We start from the raw sequence: 13400 nt of genomic DNA, 5'->3' as shown, positions 1-13400 counted from the left end.
GTCCATTCTTCAACCAACCCCAACTCCTCTTTATGGCAACAACTGGTGCAAGAAGCAGGGGTGCAATACCTGCCCTTTTACCTTATAGGTCCCTAAACACTTCTACCAGGTGAAACTATGACTTATTTGTACTTCTTTCAATTTCTTATATTGTATTTGCTAATCGTAATGCAAGTCGCATCTGCATGGGAGAGACCAAATTCAGATTGGATAAAGACTTCGCTGAACACTATTTGGTGCAGCCTGAGAATAATCAGGAGGGGAGATAATGTTGATGGTAAAGGGAGGGTTTCTGGTTTGGGCCAAAGACAATACCCTCTTCTTTCAATTGGAGAAAATTCTGGTTCAACAACATCCAAGTTGTAAATTTGGCAGAACAGAAATAATCATGGAATGGAGGGAATTGGTGGAAAGATGAAGCTGGAGTTTCATCAGCATTTGACCGCATGCCTACTGATGATGTCCCAAGGCCAACATTCAAAGGAAGGAAAACAAGTTTGAGGATAGATCTGGACTATATGGGGATATGTTGAAAGTAACTGTGTGGAGAGGGGAGAAACCAATGTTGTTCATGAATTCTGATGAAGGGTTCTCGACCTAAAATGTTAACTTTAACTTTGTTTCGCTCTACAGATGCTGCCTGACCTCTTGAGCATTTCTAGCATTCTCTGTTTTTATACAAGAGATGTTATAGTTGCATTGACATAGATAATAGCGGCAAAATTCAAATTCAGGGGAACCATGGAAAAGTGGTGGAGGACAATGGCTTTGTCAACCTTATCTCCACAGAGGTATCTCAGGTTAATAAAGTTCTACAGGAACAGTTTGGGATGTTATCAGTCAACAGTTTGAAAGCCCAAAAGAAAGGGACTGTACCCATTGAAATCGGGGACAAAAGAAGCTTGGTTGCCAAGGGCACTGATGGCACAATCAAAGCCTGTGGAGATCATTGGCAGCAGTGCAGTCATTGAAGTCATGAAACCCATAGGATTTGCAAACTAATACTCACTTGAGACAGCTGAAGAAATGTTTTATTTCCGGTGAAGGAGAACGACAATAGTGGAATGGACGCCCATCCCGCCACGTGGTTTTTGGCAGCGGAGGCAGCCTGCCATTGTGCTCTACAGGTCGCGCCGTTCTCAACGAGATTTCCCATTGACTGCACCCCTCGTCGCCGGGAAATCTGTGTGCCCGCGTGGGACCAGTATTTTCTGCCGGTGTGAACAGCTGGTAAATCCCACCACATGTTGACAGAACCATGTCTGTGCCAGTTGAAGATGTTGCGATTACGCAATGGCAAATATTCAGAGTGTTGCTTTGTATCATTAATTTCCCATATGGCAGCTGGATTACAAAAAAATATTTTACTGAATACTGATTGATGGGGGGTGTGCTGCAGCAACCAAAGTTCCTGGATGATGAAAGAGATACAGAAGGTTGAAGTAAAAAATAAGAACCAGATGACTGATTACATCTTGATAATACGATGATACAGGTTTTATATAGAAAATTCAGAGAAGTGAAAGAGGAAATAAAGAGGGACAGAAACAGTACATGAATAGTTTGGGTAACGACCAAAGATCTTCTGCAGAAATATTAACAGTAAAAAAAGTAGTCAAGGGAGCACTGTGGCCAATTACTGACCAAATGGAGACTTATTCGTGGAGGCAGACAGCATGGTTGAGGTATGAAAGGAGTACTTTGCACAGTGTTTACAAAAGATTTGTAACTGAGGTGGCTGCCTGAAGACAGGATGGGATAGAAAAAGATAAAAGGGAGGTATAGGAAAGCTGTAAGAACTTAAAAGGAAATACATCACCCAGTCTGGCTGGGATACATTCTAGTTTGCTGAGAGAAAAACGAGAAAAAGTATGAGCAAGATGAGGAAAAACAATTTTTAAATGAATGGTTAGGATTTGGAATGAAATATCTATAACTACCAGAGAGTGGTGGTTATATAGATTCAATCATCTCAAAAGAGAAAATGCTGGAAAATCTCAGCAGGTCTGGTAGAATCTGTAGGGAGAGAAAAGAGCTAACGTTTTGAGTCCATAGAATTTACAGTGCAGAAGGAGGCCATCTGGATATTAGGAAAGAATAGGGGAGTGGAACAACTCGGACTTGTGCAGACTCCATGAACTGAATTATCTCCCTGTGCTGTGCTTTTTGATGGTCCTGTGGGTGGACACTGGAAGTTGCTGTTGCATGAACTGCAACATAACAGTGAGTAGCCGTAATCTGAAGCAAAAGAGCTACCTACTGCACCAGGTTTACCACACATTAAATGTTTCGTACTGCCATATTAGCATTTAACTTCTTCAATATGCTCAGCCTAATAATTAGCTTGAATGCAAAATCTGGGCTATTGAAATAAACTTCAGATTAAATCCAATTTTTAATTTTTTATTGACAAACAGTACAAGTAAATAATGTTGTGAATGTCTCTATAAAATCCAGTGTTGCACAATACTTGCATGAAAAAGGTTACATCCAGATATACCCTATGTGCCTTGCACAGTATATAAACAGTTTGTAGTATTTTATGGCCCCAAAACAACTGAGATACATGAAGTAAAATTGATTAGAAAAATAAGAGGAATATGTCAAATGGCTATTAGGCATGCATTGTATTTATTAAACACAACCTACAAATAAAATGGTTAAACTGTCTTTCAACCATATCCCAAAGTATAACCAAAGACCAAGTAAAAAAATACTAACATTAATAATTATACAAATAGTAAAAGAAAACAAAGCAGCCAGTTAACTGCAAAACATCTCAACAGCAAGATATGTAGTGGACATAGATGTCAACATTCAATTTGTTTGAAACATATGTGGCACATTACTGGAAAAAAAAACAAGCCATTCTCTTACACCTCATAGTTACAAAGGACAAGAGGTCATGCAGCTGATTTCCTGGCAGCCCTAGGAATAGCACAGGGCGCAGTAAGTCAAGAGGAAAGAAAAATATATATAATAGCCGTAACCTAAAACAACAGCGCCACATACTTCACCAGGTTTACCACATTTCAAATGTTTCTTCCTGCCATATTAGTATTTCATTTCTACCCCCATACACACTATATTCAGACCATGGCAGTAGAGGTCAGAGCACGGAAACCACCCAAACCCAGAGAAAAATTATCATTGCACCCTGCATTGAACCCTCCATTTGAAGAGTTTTGGTAGTTTTCAACAAGGGGTGCAATAGTGAGTATTATCCATAATTGCCAACCTTTACGTTTGGTGGCAACATACCAACTTTTGGCAGCACATAATTGAGGATATATGGAATTTAGCTACTTAACTATGAATCAGGATTAAACATTTTTACCCTCGTGTCTAGACAACAAATCACCCACAGAAAAGTCCTATTTTCATCATATTTAATGCTTATTACTGCTTAATCATCCTTCACATTTACTCCTGCACAATTTTGAAAACTTGCACTCCCAGAACAGAACTTTGCATACATGGCGCACTTATTGGAATTCAGGCCCAAAGGATCAGTTCATTCATTTTTATGGATAGAAAATGTTGCAAAACCTCCTAATGAGAGGGTGTGAATTCCTGAGAAGTACTTCTGACGTGTAAACATTCCATGGTGGAAACATGCAGTTATAAAACTGATCCTCATTCTCAGGATGAAACACTGTCATATATACAGCGCTGCTCAAATCTGATTATAAACCTACTTAAAATACTGAACAGCAACTTTGATGGGCTGTGCCTCAATAAAAGGAGATTAATTGCTTAAAGGGGAGAGAAATGGAAAGTTTGGCATCAAGTTTGGAAGTTCCAAATTGTGAACCTGGACTGTCTCTTACCTCATGGGATTTATAGATGCATATCAAATCAAAAATCACACATTAAGGTGACATTGGTCGAATGAAGATTGTAAATATAGTTCCAGCAAAGCAGAAATTTAAAAAAAAAAACATTTTTTTTTACCAGTGGCTCATTTTGAAAATAAAGCCAAGAGACTATCATTAGGTGCTCATCAAACAAGTGCTTAATGTGGTCATATGACATTACTTTTCCATTATTTTAATAGCAGTAGCAAGACAATGCTGTAATGCCTGCACTGAAATAAAAGACAAGAATAACCATTAGTCAAGTTTAGGCTCAAAAAACTCAAATGTTTTAAAAGAAAATTCAGTGCACTCTCTTATTAAATACATGGCCCTGATGATTCATTATACGTTTTGGTTTGAGCTTGGCGAGGTATAGTTCTTTCATATAAAGCTACACGTAACAAAGCATTTACATACATATACACTCCCAACATGTTAGTAAATCTACTCAATCAAGTGCCAAAATCAAGAGGTGGGTGAGGCACTCCCCAGCTCTCAGAATAAATTCTGCACATGTTGCATATTATACCCAATTCTACAATTCTCATTAAATTCCTGCTGAACATTAAGATTAACAGGATTTTCTATTTTCATTATTTGAAACAATCTGGGACAGGGGTAGAATTTAATTTGAATGATATTACCACTTTCTGAAGTGAAATATAGATGCCAAACAGCACATTTGAAAATGAGTAAATATTTAAAAATGAAACAGTGTCACCTTCCCCAATATTTTCCAAAATACACCAATCACTTCCTTAATCAGGGTTAGCTTAATAAGTGCTTAGCTTAGAGTGTTACGCTGGAAACATTTGAGAAAAACATAATCTTTAAAAGGTTGCTGACAATTTTACAGATCAGCACAACCCATTTTCAAGTCACCCGAGGCATACAAGAGTCCTATAGCTCACCTGGTTTTGTTTCAAAGTGTTTATCGCAAATGCAATTTTATTCTTGGGGATTCACCACTTTCCCTTCACTAATGTGTAAATAATTGTTTTGGTTTTTGGGTTTCCTCGTAAGTTTTTTTTAATAAAATAATTTACTCTTCATCATGCTTGGAGAATGCAGCAGCTCTTAGTATTTCCATACAGTTCACCAAAATAAGAATCCCTGTTAGATGTCTCCAATGTCTTGTAATTGGGTTTTTCATTTTATCCAGTGCACTTTGCAGTTCTTGCAGTACATCCCGGTACCCATCTCCAAACTTGATGCTCCATGTATAAAGAAAATCATATGCTGGCTTCCACATGGTCTATAAAAGGACAATTAAAATAGGAATAAAGAGAGTTCAAGAAACATGAAGAAAATGTTGAAAAGCTTCAGAATATACACTGTTACACTGTCAAAGCAACATCTCACCTCCTGATTGATTTCGCCACTTTTAGCTCTGTGAGGTGCTTCATATGCTTCTACTTGCTGTTTTGAAAGTTTATATAGTTTTTCTCCCAACTCTTTCCAACGGGCACCAAGCTCCACTGCTGTTGAGAGCATAATAACATCTTGAACAAGACGAGCCACTGTTCCTTGGCAATCAAGCTTTAAAAGGCCCTACAAAACATAAAAAGTGTATGTGATTAAGAAAATGGTTTTACAGGTTAACGTGGCAAAGATTCAACCTACTATACGGAGGTCTCATTAAGAGTTGATGAATATTGATGAGTACCACAACTAGCCATATTTGATTTACTATCTTTGAGTATCCAGAAAAATAAAGCCTTTTGTGTGTTTAAAAAAAATCATACAGCAATGAAGACCAGATTTTCACCAAAAACCATATCAGTTTACGAACTATACAGTGGCACTGAAAGCATTTGAAGAAACAAAGGGGCACTTCTGCCTTACAACACCAGGGTCCCAGGTTCAATTCCAGCCTTGGGTGACTGTCTGCGTGGAGTTTGCACACTCTCCCAGTGGCTGTGGGGGTTTCCTCCGGATGCTCTGGTTTCCTCCCACAGTTCAAAGATGTGCAGGTTAGGTTGATTGGCCATGTTAAATTGCCCTTTAGTGCCAGGGATGTGCAGGTTACTGGGATAGGACGGGGTGGGCTGGGGAGTTGGCCGAGGTAAAGTGTTATTTCGGAGAGTCTGTGTAGACCAGATGGGCCGAATGGCCTCCTTCTGCACTGTAGTGATTCACTGATTAATACTGTACTAGGTACTACTCAGTTATACTCAATGAGAAAAGGGTTGCTGATTGATTAGCAGGCAATTGTACTGTGATTGGTCAAGGTACATGGAGAATGTACCACGGAACTATGTCCCCTATACTTTTATTTCATTCAATAAAGATAAAATGCCTGGTCAGAGTCCTATTCTGCAGAAGACCGGTCTCCACATATAAATATATGTAGCTTCTAGCTCGTGTCAGTGAGCCACATTGATAAATTAGTTGCTAGTTAATTCTTAGCACACTAGGATTTATTCAATAAGTACTATCCAATTATGGAATCACATCTAACATACAACATTTTTTTTAGGCTTGATCAGCATTGGCTGGTTAACTATGGTCAGTATGGCACAGTGGTTAGCATTGCTGCCTACGGCACTGAGGACCCGGGTTCGAATCCCGGCTCTGGGTCACTGTCCGTGTGGAGTTTGCACATTCTCTCCGTGTCTGCGTGGGTTTCACCCCCACAACCCAAAAGATATGCAGGATAGGTGGATTGGCCACTCTAAAATTGCCCCTTAATTGGAAAAAATAATTGGGTACTCTAAATTAATTTTTTTTTTTAAACTATGGTCAGTATCTGCCTATTGTGAACAGCTGAAAGGATATGCATTTGCTATGATCTACCAGTTGTTTGGCCGTACAGCTTATGTCCCTCAATCACCATACCTTTTTTTTTCCAAAACAAAATACCCAATTATTTCTTTTCCAATTAAGGGCCAATTTAGCATGGCCAATCTACCCACACTGCACATCTGTAGGATGTGGGGGTGAAATGGGAAGAATGTGCAAACTCCACATGGACACTGCCACAGGGCTGGGATTCAAATCCGGGTCCTCAGCGCCGTAATCCCAGTGCTAACCACTGCACCACCCTGCTGCCCTCTCGATCATCATGTTAACTGAAATTAACATACCACATAACTCATTTGTGAGATAGCCCGAACATCATTTTGGCTCGATCACAGAATCCCTACACTGCAGAAGGAGGCTATTTGGCCCATCGAGTCTGCACTGACCCTCTGAAAGAGCATCCTACCTAGGCCCACTCCCCTTCCCTGTCCCAGTAACCCCACCAACCTAAGGGCAATTTAGCAGGGCCAATCCACCTAACTTGTACATCTTTGGACTGTGGGAGGAAACCAGAGCACCCGGGGGAAACCTATGCAGACAGAGGGAGAAAATGCAAACTCCAAACAGACAAAGGGCAGAATTGAGCTCAGGTCCCTGGGGCTGTGAGGCAGCAGTGTTAATCATTGTGCCACTGAACCAAATGGCAGCATCCTATTGGTAAGAAGCACCACTCATGTTATTATTGCATTGTAAAAGTGTGAAATTACTCTCTTTACGTGTGGCTCAAATTTGAGATACTTTCCCATTCCAGGGTAATTTGAGGTAGGCTGAGTATTTATCCAAAAGGACAGCAGTTGCTGAACAATCCCAAATGTGTTAAGAATTGCAATACCAATCAATTTAAGATTATCAGTTGGGCTTGCAATCTGGTCCCATGAGGCAGGTTGCTCAGTCAAATATTTCGAAACGGCTATGTTTCTAAAATTTTCTCTCTCTCCAGATTTAATGCCAATGAACCTGGTTTTCAGGGCCTCATGGACCTGGTAGCTAAGAGGGGCGACAATGGTTGCTTGGAAGAGTCAAGCTCCTTTATAGCATTGCTTGAGCGTGAAGAGGACCGGGAGTGCTTCCCTCAGGCTTCCCAAACAACCATGTTTTCCACTCCATGATTGGACCCAGATCATCCCACAATGATCTTTCTCCGACCCCAGCAAAATCAATTCCGCCTCCATGAACCATGTGGCATCCAATCACCAATATGATCTCTACTTCAAGCAGCAGGTGAATTACTTGCTCCTGGGCTGCTGGCCCTTCTGGAGCATTTCCTACCTGACAGGGAATATAGCTGGATCCAGACAGGAACCTGTTTTTTGGGGGGAATAGCATTTGGGAATGACCGGAACACTTTGTCCTGTCAGTCACTTGAAAATCTTGCCAGGTTAAACATTGGGGCCATTAATTCTTGTGCTGCATGAGTTGAGTATTTCCAGCATTTTCTCTTTTTATTATTGTTTTACATTTAAATAATGTATGTAGAAGACGCAAGTACATTTAAAAGACAATCTTTATTTAATGATCTAACATTTCAGGTATTTTATATAAATTCTATTGCACTGGTTATCCTTAATCATATTTTCAAATCTTTAGCTATGCAACAAATTGCAATTATAATACACTGCTAACAGAGGAAGTCAAAAAGGACCTGCAGAGATGTAACACACTACCACTCTCCTACAGACGATCAAACTGAACATACTGCCCAGGTACCTCTTCCTACTAAGATCCCTCCCTATCTATATCCCAAAGCCCTTTTAAAAAAAAAAATCACTGGATAAGTTAATCATGGTGTTTGTATGGGGTGGAAAGAATGCTAGAATCACAAAGAAGGTCCTACAGAAAACAAAATCCAGGGGAGGGCTAGCCCTCCCAAATCTACAATTCTACCACTGGGTAGCGACAGCGGAAAGAACGATGGGATGGACAAAGGAGCCAGAAGCATGCAAGGCACTTCAGAGAAATCTAATCAAAAACTCTAAGCCATTTATGTTCAGATTATAAGAGATAAGTTCTAGTACAACTATTAAAAGCAAAATGGTGTTTTAAATGCTGAACTACAAGGGTAAATGTTTATTTGATGCTTAAATTTGTCTTAAATTAACAAAGATTGGTTTCAGATTATATTCTTACAAAAAGTTTCAGATTATATTCTTACAAAAAGTTTAATAAATGCTCTTTTACAGAGCATTTAGATTTTTCTTGACTTTTGCTATTTCTTCAAATCAATGCTTTCATACTGATTGAGTTAGGATTACCTTGGTGATCGTCAACACAAGAACATCAGTGCTGGCAAAGTGAGTACTTTCAGCACCGATGGGAATCATCAAGATCAACTAGAATGTGCCCGGATGCTGTGGAAAGCTCAAACCTATCTGGCTCAACAGGAAGCTGTAAGGGTCAGCACTGAAGAGCATCCTATGGAACTTATTCCGTTTGTCCTCTACAAGTGAGAATTTCTGAGTTTTCAAAGATACAGCTAGAGGGCAATGAAACACTGTAGTGAAATGATGGAAAGAGAGGGCAGGCTGCTTACTCCATTATAAATGAATTCCTTTGGTCAATCACAAATAGTCCAGAGCTTCCAACTTGACGACTTGGTTGGTAATTAAACAGCTTCAGTCAATAAAGAAAAGAGAAAAAGTCGTTGAGAAAAAAAGACAATAAACATCGTAATGATTCATTGATGCAAATAAGGGCAACGATTTCCTGTTCTCAAAATTTCAGGTGTTGGGAATGTTTTTAAAAATGCAATTATAGACAACTAAAGGGATATTTTGATCACGCTCCTGAAGAGTTTGGTGCCTTCTCGGGCTACAAACTCAACATGAGCAAAAGTGAGATTTTCCCGATTAACCCGCAAAGAAGCAGCACTGATGGGACTGCCGTTTAAACAGGCCAGGCACAAATTCCGCTACCTAGCGTTCCAAATCGCTCATGACTGGAAGGGGATCCACAAATGGAACCTGACAGAGGAAGTCAAAAAGGACCTGCAGAGATGTAATACACTACCACTCTCCCTGGCAGGGAGAGTACAGACAATTAAACTGAACATACTGCCCAGGTACCTCTTCCTACTAAGATCCCTCCCCATCTATATCCCCAAGCCCCCTTTTTTTTTAAACTCACTGGACAAGTTAATCATGGCATTTGTATGGGGGTGGAAAGAATGCTAGCATCACAAAGAAGGTCCTACAGAAAACAAAATCCAGGGGAGGGCTAGCCCTCCCAAATCTACAATTCTACCACTGGGCATCGTGGAAAGAATGATGGGATGGAGAAAGGAGCCAGAAGCCGAGTGGGTACTCGCGGAGGCCTAATGCAAGGGGGCCTCTCTTCGGGCCCTCGCCACGGTGTCACTCCCAGCCCCACCCAAGAATCACGCCATCAGTCCAGTGGTGATAGCCACCCTCCTGACTTAGAACCAACTAAGGGAGCAATTTGGACTGACCGAAATGACCAACAAAGCCCCCATCTGCAATAACCACAGGTTCACACCAGCACTCACCAACGCCACCTTGAAAAGGGTGGAGACAGGACAGGGGTGTGGGGACATTGACAGTTAAGGACCTATGCACTGACGGTAGAGTCACAACACTGGAGGAACTGACACAGAGATTCCAACTAGCTAAAGGCAACAAACTCAGATACCTGCAGCTTAAAAACTTCCTACGGAAGGAGACAAGGACATACCCACGACCACCACAACAGACACACTATGACATTATTAGAAGAGCTACTGGACACAGACATCATAGGCAAAGGAATTTGTAGTGACATGTACGAACGACTGCTAGAGAGGGCAAACACCGAACTGGACACGACAAGGAGGAAATCGGATGAAGACTTAGGGTTCGAAATAGGGTGGGGATTCTGGAGCGAAACACTGCACAGGGTCAACTCCACCTCTACATGCGCGAGGCTCAACCTAACGCAGCTAAAAGTGGTACATGGAGCCCACTTGACCAGAACCAAATGAGCAGCTTCTTCCCGGAGGTGGAGGATCGATGTGAACTGTCCAAAGGAGGCCCGGCCAACCATGCCCACATGCTCTGGTCTTGCCCCGATTTGCTGGGTACTGGACAGCCTTCTTCGAGGCTATGTCCAAAGTGGTGGGGATGAGGGTGGAGCCATGCCCGAAAGTGGCAGTCTTCGGGGTTTCAGACCAGCCAGATCTCTTCATGGGGAGGAGGGCAGACGCCCTTGCCTTTGCCTCCCTGATCGCCCACTGTAAAATCCTGCTCGCCTGGCGGTCAGCAGCACCACCTAAAGGTGCAGACTGGCTGTCCGACCGATCGGAATTTCTCCAAATGGAGAAAATCAAATTCACCATCCGTGGGTCGGAAGACGGTTTCCACAAAACATAGGAGTCATTCACCCGACTGTTCAGAGACTTGTTTGTGGCCAAGTCATAAATAAATAAACAGCTAGTAGCCAGGGAGAAATAGCCAGGACAAGACACAAAGAGGAAAGTGAGGGGGCACCCGGGGTGGGGTGGGGGGAGAAAGAGGGAGGCAAGCAAGATAAGGAAGGAAAACCCAGCGAGAAAGAATGGAAGGGCAGCAGTGAAGGAGAGGGGGGGGGGGGGGGGGGGACAAAAAGGGGGAGCCAGAAAGGGGAACAGATAAGAAAACAAAAACGGGGGGGGGGGGAAGAGAGAGACAACAGTGGCAGCAACCACAGTACGGTGAGGGAATGCGAAGAAAAACCGGAAGGGAGAACAAGCAATGACCTAGCTAGATGATCGATAAAAAGGAAAGAAGAGAGGGTATATTTCCTAGAGCCTGTGTTTGGCTTGTGAGGTATATACCTGTATCCATAACTTGGACAAAACTGTATTTTAAAACAATTATTTTTTAAAAAAGGGAAGACATCAGGGCAGATGGTTGGAAGAAGGGGGATCAGGGAATCAGGGAGAGGGAAGCTGGAGGGGGTCGGGCGGATTGTATGCGGGGCCAGACTGCAAATAGAGAAACCCAAAAAGAAGCCTTTTTGTACTGTACGAAAAATGAAAACGAACATCAATGTATATAATTTTGAACATGTCAATAAAAAGATTTTTTTTTTTAAACTAAAGGGATAGTTCTAAAGCTCCTTTGTTGAATACCTGCTATGATTGGTCCAGGTTCATACATAAATAGCCACCAAGATAAAGTACTAAAGATCCGTACCCTAACAAGTCAGAAACTTTAGGGGAAAAAAAAGGCTACCCTATAGTAGAAAAAATAATATACACACTTAACCAATAATGTTCATATCTCTTATAAGTTTTTAAAACAAACATCTCCCTGCCACCTTCTAGTAGTTGGATCAAGTGCAACATCTGTACAATATTGACAAACACAGACTTATAAACTGCCTTCAATTACATATAAAAAATGTTCTTAGTTCAATTTTCAGTACAAGAATGATTTCACATACAAAGTTGGTTGTGAGAAATTGAACATAAATATTAATGATTCCAGTATTAACATTGAACTCATTAAAAAGATAAGCATATTTTTAAAAACATTTTCCCTCGAATTTTAAAATTTGTGATCTATATTTACTTCAGGGAGATTGCCCGTCCATTCCCACAGTGTTGACAAGGTCATTGCTGAGGAATACAAGTAACTGTGCTCGCTCAAGGAATGTCAAGAGAAAATCTTTGATTTTGTTTTATTTATTTTGGTGGCTTCTTCTGACCATGCCCCTATGGCACAAAGCTGAAAGATGCATATTTTGCGTAACACATAGAAAGTTGCAAATGGAAAAATACATTTTTGAAATCACATTGTCTTTTTGCCATGGCAAAGCGGATGTCACCTGTTAAACTGTAAGCAAATAATTCACAGTTTGAGTACATTAGAAACTGTCAGTATCATTAAGTCACACCAACCAGAAATTATTGCCTTCCAATCAAAACTCAGCTGCAGCATTCAGATTTTCTCTAACTTAACAAGCAGGAACTGGGCTGTTTGACCACAAAGTCAGATAACCCATCCTATAATTCAAACACGCATGATAGGAAATGTGCATCTGCATTTGAATAAAATAAGCAAGGAGCATTTTTCAGATATGGAACACTGGAGATCATTGGTCCAGCATGTAAAGCCCTCAGGATAAAATTCAAAAAAGAAACAGCATGTCCGCTGCATCCATTAGGAGTTGAGGAAAATTAAAAATTGAAATTGAGATAAAGAGAATTGATAAGGGCAGCTGTTTGAAGGGTTGAGTTCCAAATGAGCGTACCAGAGAGAAAAGCAATGCTGTGTGACTAGGGGAAAACAGTGTGATGTAGAAAAGGTAACTTCAAAGTGGAGAGACAAGAAAATTGGCACTAATATACAGAAAAGTTGGGCTCACAGGGTTGGTAACATCCAAGGGAAGAAAATTATATATCCTTAGCACAGTAACTGGGGAAAGGGACTTAGTAGAAGCAGTCACCATCACGACCACCCCCAGCTGCAGAAAACAGTCTTCCCTGAAAAAGGGCAGCTGGTTAAAGTCCAAAACCCGAACCAGAAAGATTGTCTTCACTGAAACTGAAAACTGTTTTCCCAAACGTGAATAAATAATCTATGTGTGGTAATTATCTGCTGGATTTAGCTCATAGAGTTATATAATATTGGATGCAGTTTGGGAACAAGGGGCATCCTCAAGAGTTCAGGAAACATAGCTAATTGGGGACAAAGGGGTAACTTAATGTAATACTGTATGTAGCAATTAGTGTAGTTAAGTGCGCTGTTGTGATATATTATAGTCCTT

General features: G+C 40.9%; 1 protein-coding gene across 3 annotated transcripts in view; it reads right to left on the bottom strand.

The window, feature by feature from the left end:
- Nucleotides 1-2387: 2387 nt before the first annotated feature.
- Nucleotides 2388-13400, bottom strand: part of macc1 (MET transcriptional regulator MACC1) — a 76615-nt gene continuing 65602 nt past the window's right edge. For all 3 annotated transcript variants that reach the window (XM_038797452.1, XM_038797451.1, XM_038797454.1), the window contains 2 exons: nt 5220-5408; nt 2388-5112 (listed from right to left, as the gene is read on the bottom strand). In XM_038797452.1, coding sequence (XP_038653380.1) covers nt 4900-5112; nt 5220-5408 — 402 coding nt within the window. In that variant the 3' untranslated portion in view covers nt 2388-4899. The remainder of the gene's footprint in view (nt 5113-5219; nt 5409-13400) is intronic.

This window comes from Scyliorhinus canicula, chromosome 5 (assembly GCF_902713615.1).
Source record: "Scyliorhinus canicula chromosome 5, sScyCan1.1, whole genome shotgun sequence".
Classification (NCBI taxonomy): Eukaryota; Metazoa; Chordata; class Chondrichthyes; order Carcharhiniformes; family Scyliorhinidae; genus Scyliorhinus; species Scyliorhinus canicula.
Note: the sequence above shows the minus strand (reverse complement) of the source record. Positions and strands in the feature narration are given on the sequence as shown.